This window comes from Chionomys nivalis, chromosome 1 (assembly GCF_950005125.1).
Source record: "Chionomys nivalis chromosome 1, mChiNiv1.1, whole genome shotgun sequence".
In the NCBI taxonomy this organism is placed as follows: domain Eukaryota; kingdom Metazoa; phylum Chordata; class Mammalia; order Rodentia; family Cricetidae; genus Chionomys; species Chionomys nivalis.
In genome coordinates, this window is record NC_080086.1 from 1,102,696 (window position 1) to 1,124,551 (window position 21,856).

Here is a 21,856-nt window from a genome sequence, read left to right on the forward strand (position 1 = left end):
TGTAAGCAGCTACTTCTGCTTCTGTGCATGCCCCCTGCGCTCCCCCCCCCCCCCGCACCAAGCAGTTCCATCTGCTTCTGTCTAGACCACAAAGCTGGGTGCCAACAGGTGGCTAGCTGCTAGGAACATTTCGTGGTTTATGCTTTTTGCAGAGGTTCCTGTTTTCTACTAGCTCTTGATGTGCAAAGTTCTTGAACCCAGTGTCTCCTGATCAAGCAAAGTTTCTTAAATTTTTCCATGTCCTTACAATATACTATTAGACACACATACACACACCAATAATAGTAATAATAAATTTTTTTTTTGGGGGGGGGTTTCGAGACAGGGTTTCTCTGTGGTTTTGGAGCCTGTCCTGGAACTAGCTCTTGTAGACCAGGCTGGTTTCGAACTCACAGAGATCCGCCTGCCTCTGCCTCCTGAGTGCTGGGATTAAAGGCGTGCACCACCATCGCCCGGCAATAATAAATTATTTTTAAACCAAAGACTGAAAAACATGTTAAAAGAAGTTATACTAGGCCCAGGCATGATAGTACACACCTTTAATCCCAATATTAAGAAGGCAGAGGGAAGTGGACTGCTATGAGCTCAAGGCTAGCCTGGTCTACATAAGAGAACCAGGTCAGCCAGGGCTAATACCCTATAACTAAATACCTTGCCTGTAATACCTAGTACCTAAGCGACAAATGTTGGGACACAAGAATTTATTTAGTGACTAAAGAATGAAGTGGGAGCTTTGCTCACAAATCAACTTCTCACCTGCAAGGGATAACGAGAGAGTATATATATTTTCTGGGAATAGGCAAAGATATTCCAAGAACTCAGGTGCCACCTCTTTTTGTTCCTTTTATGATCTGGGATCTCTGTCATGGTGGCAGGTGGGCATCTTTAGCCCTAAGTGGGTCTGAGGAAAGACTAGACAACTCTAGGTTAAGTTAACCCTGCGTTTCTCAGCTGTTCAGCCTGTCTACATGCAGAACTGTGTAACAAAGACGAAGGCAATAAAGGAGACAGACATAATATGTAAACACATAGCACTCACTGATCAGACACTTGTGAGCAGCAATACTTGTCCAGTCCCTGCAGTATAGTCTAGGTGACTGTTAAAACAACCCACAGGGCAGAGGTATTATTTTCCTCAAGGCTAGTGGTGTGGTGTTTTCTACCTCATATTACTCAGCTATGTGACCTCCAAAATGTTGATTTTTCACTCAACTAAGAGCTGGCAATGCTAGAGGAATATTTAGTTTCTTCAGAAACAGTAAAGGAGAGATATGTATCCAAAAGGGATTGGTTATCCTTGTATAGACTGCCTAACATCAGGCCATTTGACTGAAAATGTTTCAGAGGAGCAGATCTTTTCTTTGGAAGCGATACCTGCTGAACAGAACCACATAGGTCCAGTAGAATGAGTCAGAGATGTCAGTAGAAGATATCCAATACTGTGGCTCTCCAGGGGTCCTTTCTTTGCACTAGCATTCTGTTTCAGCATTGAAGACTTTAAGCCAGAAGCTAACTTGTTTTTTGTTGTTTGTTTGTTTGTTTTTCCTGCTTTATCTTCTACACAGAGATTAAATCCTATATTTTTGGCTATATTTTCCATCAGCCACTTGCCTGTTAGGATCACCAGATCACTAACTGTGGAATGAATGTATGTTTACAGAAAACTTAATTTGGAGGCTAGAGAGATGACTTAGAGTTTCAAAAGTCTTTTTAAGATTTTTTTTTTCAAAATCATATATTTGTTACAGGTGCTACATCCTGAAATCCAAAGACTAGATCTCAGGAGCTGTGATATCTCGGACTTGGCTCTCCAGCACCTGTGCAGATGCAGAAAACTGAAGGCACTAAACCTGAAATCGTCCAGAGAACATAGAAATAGCATAACTTCAGAAGGTATGTTTATGATCACTGAGTACACGGGCAGCTGATGTTTAGCACCTGATACAGTTTTGGAGCAAAGAAGAAAAAATATCTTAGAGGAGAATATAAAGCAAAGAGGGGAGAGGTTAGAGTTTGAGAATGTGAGCAAGGTACAATGGTATAATGTTAAAAATGAAACATTATTTTGTATGTTAATTAAATTTTTAAAAAAGAGAGATAGAGAATATGAGCCAGGCATAAAACTGTAATTCCAGTCTACAGAGCGAGATCCAGGACAAGCTCCAAAGCTACACAGGGAAACCTTGTCTCCAAAAGAAAAGAAAACAAAAACAAAAACAGGGCTGGGGAGATGGCTCAGAGGTTAAGAGCATTGCCTGCTTTTCCAAAGGTCCTGAGTTCAATTCCCAGCAACCACATGGTGGCTCACAACCATCTGTAATGAGGCCTGGTGCCCCCTTCTGGCCTGTAATCATACATAATAAATAAATACATAATAAATTAAAAAAAAAAAAAAGAGTTTAAAGCAAGCCTGAACTACGTAGTCAGTTTGAGATCAGCCTGGAATACAATGAAACTGTCACAAAAAGAAAACAAAAACTATTGTTTTGATTTTTAGGGTTGGGTTTTAGTATGTTGCTATTGGCTGACTTGGTATTCCACTTTGTAGAATACCTAGTTTATCCTGGAACTCCTAGTAATCCTCTTGCCTCAACTTCCAGCGTGGTTAAGGCACTTGACTAGTTAATCATTTGTTTATTGCTTGTTTGTTTGTTGATAGGCTCTCACTACCTAGCCCTGGTTGGTCTCAAACTCACAGAGATCCTCTTGCCATCTGCCTCCTGGGTACTGGGAATAAAGGCTTTTACCACCACTTTTTTGATGCAGTATTATAATAGAAACAATCTTCAGATTAAGATGGGTGGAGTGGCTCTTACTTGTAAACCCAACACTTGAGAGGTGAAGACAGAGAGATCAAGAGATCAGGCAAGGACATTCTCAGCTACATACTGAATTTTAGGCCAGATGAACTTTATGATACCCTATCTCAAAAAAAAAAAAAAAAAAAAAAAAAAAGACAAATGAAATAAACTAGGCAATCTTTATAAAACTCTCCAATACCAAAACCAAAACTCTTAAGGAGGTTTTGCCTTGAGAGATGATTCAGCAGTTAAGAGTATTTACTGCTCTTGTAGGGGAACCAAGTTCAGTTCCAGCACCCACACGGCTGCTTCCAGTCAGTAGCTTCAGTTCCATAGGATGCAATACCTTCCCCACCTCTTTGGGTACCACACACTGTACACATGTGCACAGACATACATGTAGGAAAAACATCTATACACATAAAATAAAAATTAAAAGATGACTGTGCAGTGTGTTTTATATCCAAACTATTTTCTCAGAATAATTACGTGAAATGATGGATTTTTATATTTGGTTAAGTTTGGTTTTTTTTTCTAGTATAAATCACTTTTCAGTTTAGGATTTGAACTTTTTTTCTTTTCAGTACACTAAAGAAGTACTTAGCTGGATATGGTAGCACTCACCTATAATCCCAACACTCAGAAGTCCAGGCTGGCGTGGGCTGTGTACTGAGGTAGTCTCAAACAAACGGAGGCAGGCAGGGAGGAGGGCAGGTCTTCTCTGCATAAGTAGGTTTCTGGATAGTTGTTTGGCTAGTTGGCCATATATCTCAATCATTTTTGTTATCCAATTGGGATATTCATAATACTGTAAACAAACATAAGTTTTGAAATGTTTAACTCATTAAAAAAGGGCTCTAAGAAAGCATAGCCTACCTGATAGTGAGTATGTTTCTCTATACGAAGCAATTATCTTACTCTCCATATACCAGCTAGATTGGTGTTTTTTTTGTTTTGTTTTTTTTTAATTTATTTCCTGCCTGTAATGTCATGTGGAGGTCAGAAAACAGCTTGGGGGAGTTGGTTCTTTGTTCCCACAATGTGGATCCCAGGAATTTCACAGCGAGGACATTTTCTCACTGAGCCATCTTGCCAGCTCCAGTCCAATTTCTTATCATTTAACTCGGTTCTGTCATTCTCTACTTGGAGTTAGTATCACATCCCACAGCTAAGTCTGTCTTGCAAGACTGTCTCCAGTTCATATGCCGGTCCCAAGTCCTGGCCTCCAGTAGGTACTTCTGTCTAATCAGCTATACAAAATTTCTGCAAGTTATTCCTTGTGTCAAGGCAAAGGTTCCTACATGTTGTCTCAGCTGGAACCACCTTTGGTTTAACTGACCCCAACCCCCTTTCCTATCCCTGCAGTGAAAAGTCCCTTAGAAAGTAACCATTCCTATTCTAGAAAATCAAAATCAAAGTCCCCAGCTAACTGCATGTTTTTGGCTTCTGTTAAACTGCTTGCTTGCTTTACTTCTCCCTGCAATTGCCAACCAGACTGTTGTTTTTCTGTGATTTTTTTTTGGGTTTTTTTTTTTTTTTGCCTTTATAAGCTTTAGAAGTAAAATACATTTGAGGATGCTCTCTGAGGACTGTTTCTCTCCAGCTAAATAAAGATTCTCCATTTCAGACATTGGTGGTGCTGAGTGGTCTCTGGGTCTCAACCCTGCAACATTCCTCAAGATTCAATAATTTGTCACCATGGTTCACAAAACTCAGGAATGCACTTTGCTTTGTTACAGTTCATGTGAGAAAGTTACAGACCATCACGACTATAAGGCCAAATAAGAGTCCTTTATTTAAGCCAGAGTAGGCTCCTGTCACAAAGAATTCTCGGCCAGAAGTTCAGGAATGCACCATCGATACACATAAAAAACCACAATAGCATCATTGTTAGGTAGAGGTTAGGAGAGCCTTGTAACATTCATTTTGACAGAACACAATGGTTGTTTTGGTTATATATTTAGCATTTATTTGGTTATACATCAGGGACATGGAAATGTGCTGCCAAAATAGAGTCATTCAAGGAGTGGGTTTTCAGTGGAAAGTACACCTCAGCAGACACAAAATGGAGGCAAGGTAAGGTCAGGACAAGATGGTGTGACCTCAGTCACTGCAGTTATGTCTGCTCGTTGATTACACATGGCATTTATAAAAGGCACAGATGAACAGCCACACAAGGAGAACGTAGGGGAGGGTTTAGCAGGGTCCCCAAGACAGGAGCTTTTGCTTCAGTAGATTTGGAGTTTTAAGTCAATAGCCAGCTGTGGCAGCCCCAGAAATCTAGACTCTGCCACCCATACAAAATTACCAATTAAGGAAATAAGTAATGATGAAAACCAGAGAAAAGAAATTCAATCAGTGTACTTTGGAAAGAGGAACAGATAAAGAGGTCCAATAATCCCAAATTCATTTTGGGGGGTACTGACATAAGCCTAGGCTCAAGTAGAGAATGAATTAGGGCAGGATAGTAAGATGTATGCCTAATTAGTTGTCCTGGTCAAGATAAGGTTCCACCTACCTCTGATCAGTTCTACTCTGGTACCTCAAGGTGGTTGAATGGTTAACTCTGCTATAACCTAGGGAAACAATCTGTTCCCTACAACATGGTTACTTCTGCTATGGGGTAAGCCCTCACCTTCATGAGTACTTCTCCCGTTCTCAAATAGTTTCCCTCTGAGATTTGGCTCTTTAAATCAAAGATGCCTGCAGGTTTAGGGCAATTACTTCCTACTATACTTTCAGTCAGTTTTTCAAGTACGTCGGAGCCAAGTGTTTGCGGATTCTTGGCCTCTTATTCAAAGAACTGAAAGCAGGGGACAGCTCGCACAGATTTGCAAAAGAAAGAAGTATGATGATTTTATTCAGAATGAAATCAAAGTACAAATTTTAGAGGGATATACTTTCAAGATTGACTATAGCCTAGGGTTTCTTGTTATAGAGATGCAAGGGAAAGTTCCTAGGAAGAGCCACACCTTCCACTGAATCTAAACACTTATTAACTGATTAGAACTTCAGTGATTATGCAAAGTTTTGAATGTTGTACATCCAGAGGCAAATTATAGTTACTCTTAGCTTTCTTAATAGACATTTATTGTCTTCCTCTGTGTGTGATCTAAAGATCAGTCCTTTGGAATGTAAAAACAGACTCCTTGTTTCCACCAATCAAAAATCCGAGAATGCCAACAGATAGCATCTGAAGCCTATAGGTATGATTTCCTTTTTTTTTTCTGTAACCACCTACATAATATGTCCATCGGTGTATTTAAAAAGTATCCTAATTCAGGATTTTCTTAGTTCTATTACTATAAAAAATACTATGAAACTGTTAACTTGGAATATGAACTTGGGAATAACTTGAACCAGTGTTCCACAGCCATGGTCATTCATATCAGGCTCTAGAATAAATATTTCATACCCCTTTGAGGTAAAAGTAATGTCTTTGCATCAATTGAACCTAAAGAAGGACTGATTACTAAAGGGCATAGTTTAGGTGGATCTCTATTTTGGTTGCTAGTCATATATTGATTTTTTTTTCCTATTGTGCACGTCCCTTCCCATAATTTCTCTTCTGTGTCCCTTCTGTGCCCAGTTATGCATAGGCACAAAATGGTAAATAGGGAATTCTCCCTGGAAGGGAGGACTAAAGAACACAATTTTGCCTTCTGGTGATATACCTCAAACCAGTAGTTTATCCTGAATTAACCCTTCTATTATCTGTACCTGGATACATTGGAAATACATTTGTTACTAGGGTCTTGGAGAGGGTCTGTACTATTTTTCAAAGGTGGGTGTACAAGTAGCCTGATAGAGGTTCTGAGGCTGCTAGATGTATATGTGCACAGTATGTGCAGATGAAGGAGTAGGCTGCCAGATGTAGACATAAAACAAGGCAGAGCCGGGCGGTGGTGGCGCACGCCTTTAATCCCAGCACTTGGGAGGCAGAGGCAGGCGGATCTCTGTGAGTTCGAGACCAGCCTGGTCTACAAGAGCTAGTTCCAGGACAGGCTCCAAAACCACAGAGAAACCCTGTCTCGAAAAACCAAAAAAAAAAAAAAAAAAAAAAAAAGGCAGAGATTTCAGGCTCACATCCTGCTTTTAGTTGCCTTTTCAGTCCAAGTGAATGGGCAATCATTTTTAACAAAAACAGTTTTAAGAAAAGCCTATTTCAGTATCACTAGAGGAATAAGTAAATCTTCCTAAGTACCTAACAGGGCTGTTCCTTTGGATTTGCTCTCTGCTTCTTTTCCCTTTTGCCTATCCATTCCTCTAATCATTTGCTGAAAAGATGTCAATTGCCAAACCTTTCTCTAGAGCCTCAGAACCAGAATATCTAGACTTCATAATGCCCTTCCTTAGTTTTTAGTTAATAATTATGAAGCTTAACATACAGAATATGTCTTTCTTAAGACAGGAAGCCAGTCATGGTGACTCACATTTATAATTCCAGCACTCTAGAAGCTGTGACAGGGTGATTGTTGTGAGTTCAAGGCCAGCCTGAACTACACAGTGAGTCCCTGTCTGAAAAACAAGAGGAAGGGGGATAAGTTAATGAATGTATAAATAAAAGAAATAGCTACAGAAAGCCTATGTCCATTGTAATGTCTGGTCAAAGAAAAAGAAAGGAAGCACAGGATGATGCATGGTGACAAACACTCCTGTCCCTCCCTATAGCACATGGCCTACCAAGAAAAGCCTGTAAGTTATGATGCTCGCAGCCGGGTGGTGGTGGCGCACGCCTTTAATCCCAGCACTCGGGAGGCAGAGGCAGACGGATCTCTGTGAGTTCGAGGCCTGCCTGGTCTAGAAGAGCTAGTTCCAGGACAGGAACCAAAAAGCTACGGAGAAACCCTGTCTCGAAGAAAAAAAAAAAAAGTTATGATGCTCTCTTGAGAATCCTACCCTTCCTGTGTAGTAAAACTTTCTCCTGATTTATTACTTGGTCTTTGAATTCTTTGCCAGTGACAGTAACTTGGAAATACCTAGTAGAAGACTTCATCTGGGCTTTTACCTCTAAGAATTCCCCCATCAGTCCTTACCACTAACAAAACTGCAACTCCACACATCTACATTCCTTATGTCTACACTTTGTTGTGGAATAGACTACTTTAAAAATGACTAACATACAATTGGTTGGACTGGAGAGATGGCTCAGCGATTAAGAGCACTGACTGCCTTTCCAAAGGTTCTGAGTTCAATTCCCAGCAACCACATGGTGGCTTACAATCTGTGGTGAGATCTGCTACCCTCTTCTGGCATGCAAGCATACGTGCAGACAGAACACTATATATCATAAATAAAATATTTAAAAAACATACAATTGGTTATTGTTAAAATGTAAATCCATCCTAGTCACATTTCTTACACACATATACACACACACACACTACAGCTCAGTGATAGTGCATTTGCCTATTTTATATGATGCAAAATAATGGCTTCACTTGAAGAAGATAAGAAAATATTTTATTCAGAACCAAATATGGGTAACCTAAGATACTGATTCCAATTTCTTAGAAAATAGTATTCCAACGTAAAAGGAACTGTAATGACTTTTTAAAATATAAGACAAAAATACCGTATAGCACTGCATCCAGTGACTACATTTTGTGGACATAAATCATATTGCTAATCTAAGATAAAGCAAGGAAACTCTGACCATTGGACTTAGTATCTTACTGCATTCATAGTGTGGTAAGTAGTACAGTCAAGTCTGGAGTCTATTCTTTGTCAAGGTAGGTATTGCTAACATGCATCCACAGAAGTTACCTAAAAGAAGAAAAGACAGCCTCTGGAATCTATTCCTGCAGGCTTCCGGTAAGCCTGCCTGTGTTGATATCTCAGAGAGGAAGTCCTTGTCCATCTGATGCTTAAAGAAATTCTATTCTGATAATTTTGGGGCATTTTAATTTTGCGATATGCATTTATAACCATTTAGTTCACTGGTAGTAACTGTGTTTCCTCTAGGAATAAAAGCTGTAGCTTCTTCGTGTTCCGACCTTCATGAAATTTCTTTGAAAGGATGCTGCAGTGTCACTGATGAAGGAGTCCTTGCTCTTGCACTCAACTGCCAGCTGCTAAAGATCATTGATTTGGGTGGCTGCCTAGGTATCACTGATATGTCCTTACATGCACTAGGAAAAAACTGCCCATTTTTGCAGTGTGTTGACTTTTCAACTACTCAGGTGAGCTATAACTTGACACAAATTATGTGTTGTCTCTATTATCCATGACTAACCAGAATATCATAATTAGTTCTTTTATTATTGTTGATCATCTCATGATATCGGCAGAATGTGAATGATTTTTCTGGAATGCCTCTTGTAGCTGGCCTTCAGACACAGAGCATTTGCCCGACATGGTAGCCAATTTAGTCATATGCTTTGAGATCATTTAAAGCTATATACTATGTATTCAGTTTAAATATAACTTATCTTTTAAGAAAAACAACATAACCTTACTGTATTTTGTACTCTCCATGTAACTCAACTTTTAAAAGCTAAGGTGAACACATAGATTTGATCTCAAACTATATTCCTTACTCATAACCACTCTATGCCATGATTCAGAATGATGTATATGTCTTCCTTGTAATCCTTCCATGTCCCTAACTCAGAACAATGTGTGTGTATAAGGTATGATAACATGTTTTGTGGTTTTGCTTGCTGTTCTGAGTCTATAGGGTCAGAGAAATTACTTCTTCCCTTGTAAAACTCCTGTAAAAGATAAAACAAAACTCACTCCTATACCATGCTTGGTGTGCTTTTCAATAAACAAAGTGTGGTCCTTAGTTAGGAGGCACCAAGCTCACACTTGGGTAAACAACTCCAGGAGTCACTTTCTTTCATGCTGCACTGCCATGGGTGATTAGTAATTGTTCTAGAATTTACATCTTAAGTAACAAAGATGGGGAGGATATGTGACTAAAATGCCTGTTTGCTGGGTGAGAGGCAATCATTCTGTCATTCTTCATGATTAATGCACTTGAGGAATTCTCTTGTCTCCGTCACAGGATGTCTTTCTTTTCCCTTTCGTTCAGGTGTCTGACAGTGGTGTGGCTGCACTTGTTAGTGGACCATGTGCCAAACAATTAGAGGTAATTTTTAAATGTCTATGAAAACACTAAAGTTTATTTTATCTTCAAGAAAAAAATTACAGTTATTGGCGGGCAGGTGCCAGAGAGCAACTCTGTGGCCTCTGTCTGCTGAGACATCTTCTCCCTCTGGCGCTTTATGGGGCAGTTTGTTTGCTTATTTGAATGTTTGTTTCTTCTTTCTATTTTGAGCCCACACTGGCCTCGAACTTGCAGCAGTCTTCCTGCCTCAATCCTCTCACAGGTAAAGTTGCAGCAAGTGTGATTCCATACCAAGCTTTCATCCTATTTTCTTTCTAAAAAAAGTATTTGTGTTCTGGGGCTGGAGAGATGGCTCAGTGGTTAAGAGCTTTGGTTGTTCTTCCAGAGGACCTGGGTTCAGTCCCCAGCACCCACATGGCAGCTCACAATTGACTGTAATTCAAGTTCTAGTGCATCCAACTTCACACAGACATACATGCAGGCCAAACACCAAATGTACATTAAAAAAAAAAAAAAAGTGTGTTTGTGGTGGCTCATGTGCTTTAATCCCAGCATTCAGGAGGCAGAGGCATGCAGATCTCTGTGAGTTCAGGGCCAGCCTGGTTTATAAAGTAAGTTCCAGGCCAGCCAGAATTACATATTGAGATCCTCTCTGAAAACAAATTTATTTTTATTTCATGCAAATGGGTGTTTTACTTGCATATGTATCTGTGCTCTGCATGCATGACTGATGCTTGAGAGAGCCGGAGGAGGATATCAGATCCCCTGGAACTGGAGCTAAAGGCAGTTGTGGCCCACTCTGTGGATGCTGTGAATCAAATCCAGGTCCCCTGGAAGTGCAGTTATTTTAGATCATATTTAGTTTACATAGACATCAGTTATTTTGGTTAACACATTTGGATTGAAAAACCCTCATTTTCAAGGGCGGTGGGAGAAATCCCCCAGTCTCAATAATTCAGGTCAACAGATGCAATCAGCAAGAGGTGTCTTTAATGATTACACAGGCGCCTGAGGGTGCAACAATAGCTTACGCCAACTGCCCACCCCGGGCAAATTCAAACAGCCATATTTATAGGGAAAAATGATTACATAAGAGGGTAGTATAGTACAAGCATTTCATTGGCTCTCAAATTGGTGTGCTTAGCTCATCCTGGGAATGGCCCCATGTCTATTCTCGAATTTCCCCTAAAAACCATAAAGACAGATAAAACACCCTGTAGCAAGTTGGCAATTTAGATAAGATGTCTTGGGGGGTGGAGTATCCCTCTCCTTAGCCTAGTCAATGAGTCTGCAACCCATAGATATCCAGTTTTAGCATTGGCTGTTCCCCGGGGGCCCAGCTAAATTTTTAACAGAATTTAACATAGTATGTGGGCACGGGGGTCTTTCAAGTATGGGGGGGTCTTTCAGGATCATGGTCAGAGTACTGGAAAACCCCAAATGTGTTGCCAAGGCAGACATGGCTGTTGGCAGGGCAGAGGGCTGAGAAGTGTCTACGCAGACACAAAGTGGAGTCAGGACAAGATGGACTTACATTAATCAGCTTAGTACTTTTTATATAAAATTATATTCCAGAATTTTTTATGCATTTAGTTTTATTTTTTTCTTTCATTTTGTTTTCTCCCTAGGAGATTAACATGGGGTATTGTATAAATCTAACGGATGAGGCTGTAGAAGCTGTCTTGACTGCCTGTCCTCAGATACGTATACTTCTTTTCCACGGCTGCCCCTTAATAACAGGTCAGTCTGACAGGTTGCTTGTATTTAATTATGACTTCCTCTTTTACCAACTGCAGAACTTTGAGAAAATTCCTTAGTCCTTCAATTCCATTATTCATTGTACTTATCAATTAAATGATCCAGTGTTGTTCCTCCTTCATAGGCTTTTACTCGTGGTGATTATCTGATCTATGGGGGTCACAAAGCGGGTATCAATCATGGCAAGGGTGGTGGTTGATGGTGGTTGGTGGTAATGGTGCTGGTGACGGTGGTGGTGACGGTGGTGGTGACGGTGGTGGTAAGGCTCAGTGCTCCCCACAGAAGGATGACGATGTCAGCAGTGGTCATGAGCACAGTGTTAAGATGATGGTCTATGTAGATGATAAAAATGTCAAGCTTATAACATCTATTAGAGATGCTAAATGACCAGTTGACTGCTGTTTCCTCAAGATGTAGAAAGTGAGATTAAGAGCAATTTAACAGTCAGGTGTTGTTTTGTCAACAGCACAGTGACTGCACCTGAATCTACTACTGTTTCAGCTACTGGCTGCAGCTCCACAATCACAGCCCCACTGCTCAAGCCGAGGCCTGCAGGATTTCTGCAGCCCCAAGAACCGTCTCTGCCTCTGCAGCCAAATGTAGTTTTTAACTAAGTCTCTATCATTCTATTTTGCCAGTAAATGATGGAAAATGGTCATCTGTCTATTGGTTAATAAAGAAACTGCCTTGGCCCTTTGATAGGACAGAAAATTAGGTAGGTGGAGAAAACAGAATAGAATGCTGGGAAGAAGGCAGTGAGGGCAGTCGCCATAGCTCTCCTCTCCGAGATGGATGCAGGTTAAGAATATTCCTGGTAAGACACCACCTCGTGGTGCTACACAGATTATTAGAAATGGGTTAATCAAAATGTGAGAGCTAGCCAGTAAGAGGCTAGAGCTAATGGGCCAAGCAGTGTTTAAAAGAATACAATTTGTGTGTTGTTATTTCGGGTATAAAGCTAGCCATGCGGGAACGCAGCCCGCTGCTCCATACTACAAGTAAAGACTTGGGAGTCAGATACTGGGGTGAAAACCTGCTAGCTCAAACCAGCAAGAGATTATCTCTTCCGCAATCCCAAACCAAAAAGGACCACCACACTCTACTTCCTGTGTGTTTATCTATTTTCCGGACTCCCTCAAACTGTCTGTGACTGCTTCCTGTCAACTAGTTGTTGACTCCACCTTTTGACCCAAGGTTTTATTTAATTAATGCAAACTTGGGGTTCACAGCGTGATCATATATCCCACAACAGCGGGGGTGGGGCTGGGTGGAGCATGCCTTTAATCCCAGCACTTGGGAGGCAAAGGCGCTAGATCTCTGTGAGTTCCAAGTCAGCCTGGACTACAAACCGAGTTCCAGGACAGCCAGGATGACACAGAGAAACCCTATCTGGGGTGGGGTTTAGGAGAGAGAAGTTTAACCAGGCATCATGATTTATTCCTGTAATCCCAACACTCATAAGGCAATGTAGGGTGGATGGCTTCTTGTTCAAGGTTAGCCTGAGCTATGTAGTAATTTCTAGGCTGGCTTAGGCTACAAACACCCTGTATCAAATACCACCATAACAAAAAATTTTTCCATTGAAAGCTGAGGAGATGGCTCATCAGGTAAAGCTCTTGCTGCACAAGAATGAGGCCCAGTGTTTGGATTCCCAGATTCCACCTGTAGTTCTAGCTTATGCATACACAGGAGGTAGAGACAGGGAATCCCAGGAAGAAACTGACTAGCCAAACTAGCTAAAATGGCAAGCTCCTGGATCAGATACATAAGGTGAAGATCAATCAGAAAGACACCCAGTGTCAACCTTAGGCTTCCACACACATGTCCTCCTACACACACACACACACACACACACACACACACACACACACCACATATGCAACAATAACCACAAAAAATCTGCCTTTCCATTGAGTTATGTATGCATTTGTCTTATATAATGAATAAGCAAAGGTGCTTATAAAGTAACTCCTACATCTCTTGTAAACTATTATCATGATTATGATTATCATTGACCCTATGCTAGTCCAGAACTCTAGACCTGGGGCAAAGGAGTAGAGGGATTCTTGTAGCCCTCAGTCTAAGGATTTGCAACCTAGGCTTTCTATGTGATTTGACAACTCCACAGCAGTTCCCTCTGCCTAAGGGAAGTCTATGCTTACATAGTAAGAATGTAGGTATTTCTCAACCTTGGTCCTCTCTTCACCTTCCTGGACAGCATGCCGAGTCTCTAAGCTCCAAGGACATACTATCCTTCCCAAGGGAACTTAGAGCCATTCTTAATAGACTTCAGGTAAAATAAAAACACCTTCAGAATTCTCACTAATACTCCAGTCACAGCTATCTCCAAAGATTTTTTGATTTCTAATTTTCTTTCTCTCACTTTAAAAAAAAGGTGTGTGTGTGTGTGTGTGTGTGTGTGTGTGTGTGTGTGTGGTCAGTGCCTTCAGAGCCAGGAGAGGGCACTGGGTCCCCTGGAACTGGAGCTGCAGGCAGTTGTAAACTCAAGTTGTGTGAGAGAGCAGCAAGTACTCTTAGCCACTCTAGCTCCCTATTCTGACACTTCCCTTACTTTAAGATCGATGAACTCCTGTGGACTCTACAATCTGAATGCTGAACAAGCAGACTGGCATCAGACTGTGAAAAGAACTCTGTGGACAGAGGTTTCTGGTTTTCAGCTGTTAGCTGAAATAGCTCTGTCTTAATATGCGTTGTCTAGGGGTAGCTTGCATATACAACATGTTATAAAATTCATCTCTGCTGTTCTGGTTATGATCTGGAAATAATCAAACTGGTATTTTCCCTTCGATTTTTAATAGAAACCAAGTCAGGAAAAATATATACAACCAATGAGGAAAATGATTGATTTATTTATTTGTGTATGTGTTCACACGCCATGGTAGGCATGTCAGGTCAGAAGGTAACTGCTGCAGTCAGTTCTCCCTTCCAGCATATGAGTTTGGGGGATCAAACTCTGTCGGGCTTGGTGGCAAGGAAATTTACTCATTGAACCATCTCACTGGCCCCCAACAGCTTAAAATAAATACCATACCAAGTAGAGAAATATCCAATTATGTGACAACCTTGATGTAATAAAATTTTGTTTAAAGTTTAAAAAATGAAATAAATATCATAACACTTAAGAATAATGAAAAATTTTAAAGTATTGATTGTTGGAGGAAGCTGCTTGTTGGTTCCTGGCTGCTCAGCAGCTCAGCCCCCCGAAATAATCACACAGAAACCATATTTTTTGCAATACTGTTTGGCCAATAGCCTAAGCATATTTCTGGTTAAGTCATATCCTAAACTAACCCATCTCAATTAATCTGTGTATTGCAAAATGGCTGTGGTTTACCAGCTAAAGTTCTGATGTCCATCTCTGGCAAGACTACATGGCTTCTCTCTCTCTGCCTTCTTCCTCCCAGCATTCAGTTTAGTTTTCCCCACCTAGCTTTGTTCTACCCTAACAGGCCAAGCCAGTTTCTTTATTCATTAACCAATAAAAGCAATGCATAGGGACTGTGGTAGCACATACCTTTAATCCCAGCACTCAGGAGGCAGAGGCAGGCGGATCTCTGTGAGTTTAAGGCCAGCCTGGTCTACAAGAGCTAGTTCCAGGGCAGGCTCCAAAGCTAGAGAGAAACCCTGTCTTGAAAAACCAGTAGAAATGTAACTAATACACATCTTATCAATAAAGGACAAGATCATCTCAACAGAAACAGAAAAACCATTTGAGAAAAGTCAGGCACACATAATACTCCATATTCTAGTAAGAGGCATCTGTTAAAAAAAAAAAAACAAACACCCAGTTAACACCAGGTGTAGTGGCACAAGATACTGACCAGTGTCTCAGACCACTTCCTGCTGCCTGTGAGTCAAGATGTAAGAACTCTCCAGCTTCCTTCTCTAGCACCACGTCTACCTGCACGCTGCTTTGCTTCTTACCACGATGATAATGAACTAAACCTCTGAAACTGAAAGTGAGCCACCACAGTTAAATGTGGTCATGGTTTCCCTTCACAGCAATAGAAACCCTAACTAAGACAACACCTAGCAGAGGTGAGGGTGACTGAGACATCATCTGTCTGCTTTTATCATGTTCTAGTCTGTGGTGCTTGTTACAGAAGCAATAGGAAACTAATACAAGGTAAAAACATTGAGTTTTCAAGTTTTCCGATGTTGAAACCCAGGCAATCATGGTATGTGATCTTTTTTTAGTTGCTAGATTTGGGTATTGAAGGATTTCTTGACGATTTTTGAGTCTATATTCATAGGAGATCTTGATTTTTTTTTCTTTTTTTTTCTTCCTAACTTCTTTTCTTCCCTTCCTTTCTCTTTTCTTTTTCTTTTTCTTTTTTTTTTCTTTCAGTTTTTCAAGACAGGGTTTCTCTGTGTAGTTTTGGAGTCTGTCCTGGAACTCACTCTGTAAACCAGGCTGACCTCAAACTTACAAAGGTCCTCCTGCCTCTGCCTCCCAAGTGCTGGGATTAAAAGTGTGCACCACTACCGCCCAGGTCTTTCTTTCTTTCTTTTGTGATATCTTTGACTATATCTGACGTCAAGACAGTAGTGGCCTTGAACAGAATGAGCTGAGAAGTGTTTCCCTTCCTTCTACAAAGTCTCTCCAGCTTTGTACAGTAGCTCTTTGCATGCTACGTATTTGACCGTTTCATTACTTTTAACATGTGCTTTTGTTCATTTGTTGGGGTGCTGGAGTTGCACACAGAACCCTGCACATGCTAAGCAAGCATTGTACCATTGACTTACACCCCTAACCTGTAATCTCTATCTTTGCTTTTTAATTTACATTTTTAAAAATGTTGTTTGTTCCTATGTGTGAGGTGCACATGTGTGTGGAGGGGTATATGTACATGTTTGTGTGCCTATGAAAACAAGAGATAACCTCAGTTGTCCTTCTTCTGGAGTCATCCACTGAGCCCCAGGGATTTCCTGTCTCCACCTGCAAATCTTTTTTATTTTTTTAAGTCAGGGTTTCTCATTATGTTGCCTTAGCTGGCCCGAAACTTATACCAGTCTGAGCTACATAGAAAAGAGCCTATCTCAAAAGAAAAAATAATAATAATCACATTGTTAGGTGGGCTAAATCTAATGATAGTGAAGAGTGCCATTAATTAATTATTAGAGTTATTCAGTTTTATGCTATGCTTTGCATTTTAAAAGTACGTTTATTTACCAGGGCTGGCAATCCAGCTCAGGGGTTATGAGCACTGGCTGCTATTACAGAGGACCCAGGTTCAATTACCAACATCTGCATTTTGTCTATAAATCCAGTTCCCAGGAACCTGATGCTCTCTTCTGGCTTCTGTGGGCACCAGGCACACAACTGGTACACCAGGATACATTCAGGCTAAGCACATAAAATTTAAAGTAAATAATCTTTTATTGTTTGTTTTTCAAGATGGATTTTTTTCTGTGTAGCCCTAGCTTTCCTGAAATTCACTCTTTAGACCAGGCTGGCCTCAAATTCATAAGAGATCTGCCAGCCTCTGCTTCCCAAGTCCTGGGATTAAAGGCGCACTCCACCATGTCCAGCAAAATAAATAAATTTTATAAATTATTTATTTGTGTGTAGATGTGTCATCTAGTATATGTGTAGAGGAGGCCAGACTATTCACTCTGCCATGTGATTCCTAGGAATGGAACCTGGGTTCTCAGTTGGCAGGAACTGCACTTCCCTCTTGAGCCATCTCACCAGCCCCACTGCATTTTACAGTTCATTTTATTTTCAATCCTTCGAATAACCCTGTAATAGCTATCATCACACCTCGTTTTTGTTTGTTTTTTTTTCTTTGTTTATGCTAAGAGAGCATCTTATATAGCCCAGGCTAGCCTTATGCGCTGGATCTGCCATAAATTCCTGACTCTCCTACCTACACCTCTCAAGTACTAATATTACAGGCATGCATTATCACACCCAGGTTTCATCCAGTTTACATTTAAAAAATATTAAATATCTTTTATTATTATAAATTGATATACTGTCATTGTTTTCTTTTATAGATCATTCACGAGAAGTCTTGGAGCAATTAGTAGGATCAAGAAAACTAAAGCAAGTGACGTGGTCTGTTTATTGATCTTTACTGAGGCTGATTACAGGAGCCTTCCCAGGAACTTATTATAACACTAATTTATTACTTTATTGTCTTAGTTAAGCTGTAACTCCCAGAGAACCAGTTCAATCTTAATGTGAATGTTTGTGCTTTTAAGTTAACCAGACTCAGCATTTAGCACTCCTATCATCCCGTATTTGTTTGATGAGCCATCTTTTTATTTTAATGGTGACGCTGGTGTGAACTGTACTTGATGGAGAGGAGGCTGGGTTTGTTTCTTTAATAACAACAGTTTATAGTCCTTTCTCTGGTGTAGGTATCTAAGCTGTTGAATTCTAAATAAAGATGCTTTTAAAAGTGTAATTACCTTCTGAGTTGATTTCTAGCATTTACCTGCATGAAATGTTCAGCCAGAAGCAAAGAAACAGACATAAAGCCTGTTACCTCTTCACAGAAACAGATATACCTGTTTCACTGAAATCAATGGTAATAATTCACATTAAAATGAGACATTCAGCTGCAGAAGTGACTAAGTGGTAGAGCCCGTGCCCAGCTTGCATGATGCTAGTGTTGAATTGTCAACACCAAAAAAAATTAAAATTTACAAAAACGGGGGGCAGCCATTCAATATATTCATATTACTGGGGCTTTTGCTCAGACGTTCATTTCATTGATTCCTGCCCCCCTCCATTCTACATACTAGGCAGTCATGCTACCACCGAGCTGTATCTCAGGGCAACTTCATTGGGCTTTACAGCTGCTCTTTCAAAGAATATTTTACCTATGAGCTTCTTCCTTGGCAAAATCGGATTCATAAACGTGTGTGTGATGTTTTACTGGGTACTGAACCTAGGGTTATGTGTATGCTAAGTAGGTACTGTACCATTAGACTGTTATCTCCAGTCCCGTAAATGTGTAAAATTAAATACAACAGACCATTATAGGGCTGGGTGTGGTAGCTGCCCATCTTTAATTCTAGCTCTCAGGAGGCAGAAGCAGACAGATCTCTGTGAATTTGGGGCCAGCCTGGTCTACATAGCATGTTCTAGGCCAGCTATAGCTACAGAGTGAGACCTGTCTCAAAAGTAAATAAATAAAAAAGGAAAAAGGAGCATTACAGAGATTGTTTACTGAAGCTCTATTGATTTCACATTATGAAATGCACACCACATTCATTCCTGGTAGTGCTCTAGCAGACAATAACCAGACCATCCTTCTTCTTTAACCAGTTATTGATGTGGGATTCCCCTCTGTATGCTGTGAATATAATTGGTTAATATAGGAACTATCTTGGGCCTCTGCAGGGAATAGAAGAGGTAGGCAGGGAAAACTAAACTGAGTTATGGGAAAAAGAAGGGCAGAGTCAGAGAGAAGCCATGTAGCCCCACTGGAGCCAGAAAGAACTTTACCCAGTAAAGAACTGACTGCCATGTGGTGATACACAGATTACTAGAAATGGGTTAAATTAGTATGTAAGAGCTAGCCAATAAGAAGCTAGAGCGAATAGGCCAAGCAGTGATTTAAATAATACAGTTTCTGTGTGATTATTTCGGGGCTAAGTGGCTGGGAACCTACAAGTGGCTTCCTCCAACAAGTTATAGTATTAATCTGTAGTAACTGCCGAAAACTTGTACCAAAAGCCTAGTCCATCCCCAATGCAGTGATGTTCCCTAAGTGGATCATGCAGTCTCTGACTTCACCAGTGATGGAGGAAGGTCATTGGTTAAAAATAAAGAAACTGCTTGGCCCTCATAGGTTAGAACATAGGTGGGTGGAGTAAACAGAACAGAATGCTGGGAGGAAGAGGAAGTGAGCTCAGATGCAGGGCAGCTCCTCTGAGAGACAGATGCCATGCTCCCCTCTCCCTGGTGGACGTGATGAAGCTCCGACCCAGGATGGATGTAGGCTAGAATCTTCCCGGTAAGCGCTCCTTGGGGTGCTACACACATGAATAGAAATGGGTCAAGCAGTGTTTAAAAGAATACAGTTTGTGTGTCATTATTTTGGGGCATGACCTAGCTAGGCGGCCAGGAGCTGGGTGGCAGGAACGCCAGCCCGCAGCTCCTTCAACAGATGGCGCCCAGACATGGGGCACTGAATCTACAGAAAGCCTGAGAAAGCTTGGGAAAGAATAGAGTACAGCATGTTTTCATGGTAGCAGCAATTTCTCGGGTCTGCTCTGCTTGCTAGAGGCAAGCAAGTACTCTCATCTAAGAGAGGCTTCCTGACTCAGCTTCAGCTGTGAAACCCTGCAGCACATTTAAGAGGTCCTGCCACGAAACACTTAAAACGGTGTTGGTGAAAAGCTGAAGGCATGCTTTTCAGTTTTCAGCCGTAGCAGGAAAAAAGTTGTGCTGTTTTAAAATGCCGGCTTTCTGGGCCGTCCTGCCAGGGCAAACCCTGACTGTTTGAGGCAGGAGGGCCTACTACAGAGAGAAGACTTGAGTGTTGTCTGTGGACCTAATGCTATAGCTTGTTTACTGGCAAGGACCTTGAAACGCCACAGAGTTGTGGCAATAAACATGGCTACAGCTGCTGGTACCTCCGCCATGAGGCTGGAAAGCTAAGGAATGGGCTAGATCCAGCCGTCAAAGCCACGGCTTTAATCCTACCTATATTGCTTGGTAAATTAAAGACTCATGTGGTTAGAAAAACAGAGAGATCTACAGTAAAGAGAGATTCAAAGACAAAGAAAACCTTTAAATGATTTACAGTGTGTTTAAAAATATATGCAGGCTAAAAGTTAAAGTTCTTAAAAGTAAATTAAGGAAGAAAGAGAGTATTTGGGTGTGATAGTACACACCTTTAATCCCTAACACTTGGAAGGCAGAGGGAGATTGACCTCTTGTGACTTCACATGCCTTTAATTCCAATGCCTGGGAGGCAGAGACGGAAGGATCTCTAAGAGGTCAAGGACAGCCTGGTCTACAGAGTTATTCCAGGTCAAAGATACAGAGAACCTGTCTCAAAAAGCAAAAAATTAAAGGAAAAATAAACAAAATAGAGGTTAAAATAAAGCTGCACAAAGATGGAAAATACAATGAGAATCTTGATACTGTATGCTATTATGCTCTGTTTGAATTGTTTGAATGCTGAGGAAGAAGCAACAGATGCTAAAAGATATTTGTTTATAAATACTGCTGAACTAATCCAAGATAGATATTTTCAAAATACCTTGACTTCAGAATTTGGATCTAAGGACATGATGCTTTGGAAAGGAGTTTCTTCTTTTGTTTTCACAGAGGATGAGACACTGTGGATTACTTCTATCCCAATATGGTATGACAGACCACGCCCTCCTGAAAGGTTGCTGTGAACACCCTCAAAAAATTACTTTGCTCAACTGCCGACTGAGATGAACCTAGCAGACAGGTTATCCCATAAAAGACCCGAATAACAGCACCCCCATTCAGCAGGAAGCAATTTGGAGAGAAATAACTACGTCCATATTCCCAAATATTGTTTATAAATGTTCTTTTACATTTAAAGGGGGCTATGATATAGGTATGAATAATTTGCATTGATATGGATTTTGCTTTAGTGATTTAGATTTTTTTTTAATTTATTTATTTATTACATATACTGTATTCTGCACCAGATCTCATTAAAGATGGTTGTGAGCCACCATGTGGTTGCTGGGAATTGAACTCAGGACCTTTGCAAGAACAGGCAGTGCTCCTAACCTCTGAGCCATCTCTCCAGCCCCCTAGTGATTTAGATTTAAGGTCAATTTTGTTATATGTATATGTATTTCTGATCTTGATTAAGGTATTGTGATTGTGTAATTCATTTAAAAATGTATGTAGGTTGTTAATAGATAATCATTAATAATAGTCAAGTTTGTAGTCATGTTAGTTAGATTTTCTAGAAGTACATAGATATATTTTAGATAGGCATTCTTCATATCTTTCAAAGATTATAAAATATGGCATTTTAAGTGTTTTAATAATTTAGGGTTTTCATGACAATGAGACACGTCTGCTCCTGGCAGCACCAATCTACTTCAAGAAGAAAGAAGATGGGCATCGAAGAGACACCTTATGGAGTTTGATAGCCATTTGGGCAAGAAACTGCTCTTGCCTGGACTGTTGCATAAACTGGACACAGAGAACCCGCAGAGAGAGTACTGAACTTGCATAAAGGTGAGATGATCT

The 21,856-nt window shown here is 40.6% G+C and overlaps 1 protein-coding gene across 2 annotated transcripts in view; it reads left to right on the forward strand.

The window, feature by feature from the left end:
- Positions 1 to 18,042, forward strand: part of Amn1 (antagonist of mitotic exit network 1 homolog) — a 31,252-nt gene extending 13,210 nt beyond the window's left edge. Inside the window, exons 3-7 of one of the 2 annotated variants that reach the window (XM_057752144.1) lie at positions 1,749 to 1,893; positions 8,766 to 8,983; positions 9,838 to 9,894; positions 11,502 to 11,613; positions 17,653 to 18,042. In XM_057752144.1, coding sequence (XP_057608127.1) covers positions 1,749 to 1,893; positions 8,766 to 8,983; positions 9,838 to 9,894; positions 11,502 to 11,613; positions 17,653 to 17,726 — 606 coding nt within the window. In that variant the 3' untranslated portion in view covers positions 17,727 to 18,042. Of the gene's footprint in view, positions 1 to 1,748; positions 1,894 to 8,765; positions 8,984 to 9,837; positions 9,895 to 11,501; positions 11,614 to 12,097; positions 12,521 to 17,652 lie in introns of those variants that run through there. The other variant, XM_057752894.1, reaches the window with a different exon arrangement.
- The last annotated feature ends 3,814 nt before the right edge of the window (positions 18,043 to 21,856 follow it).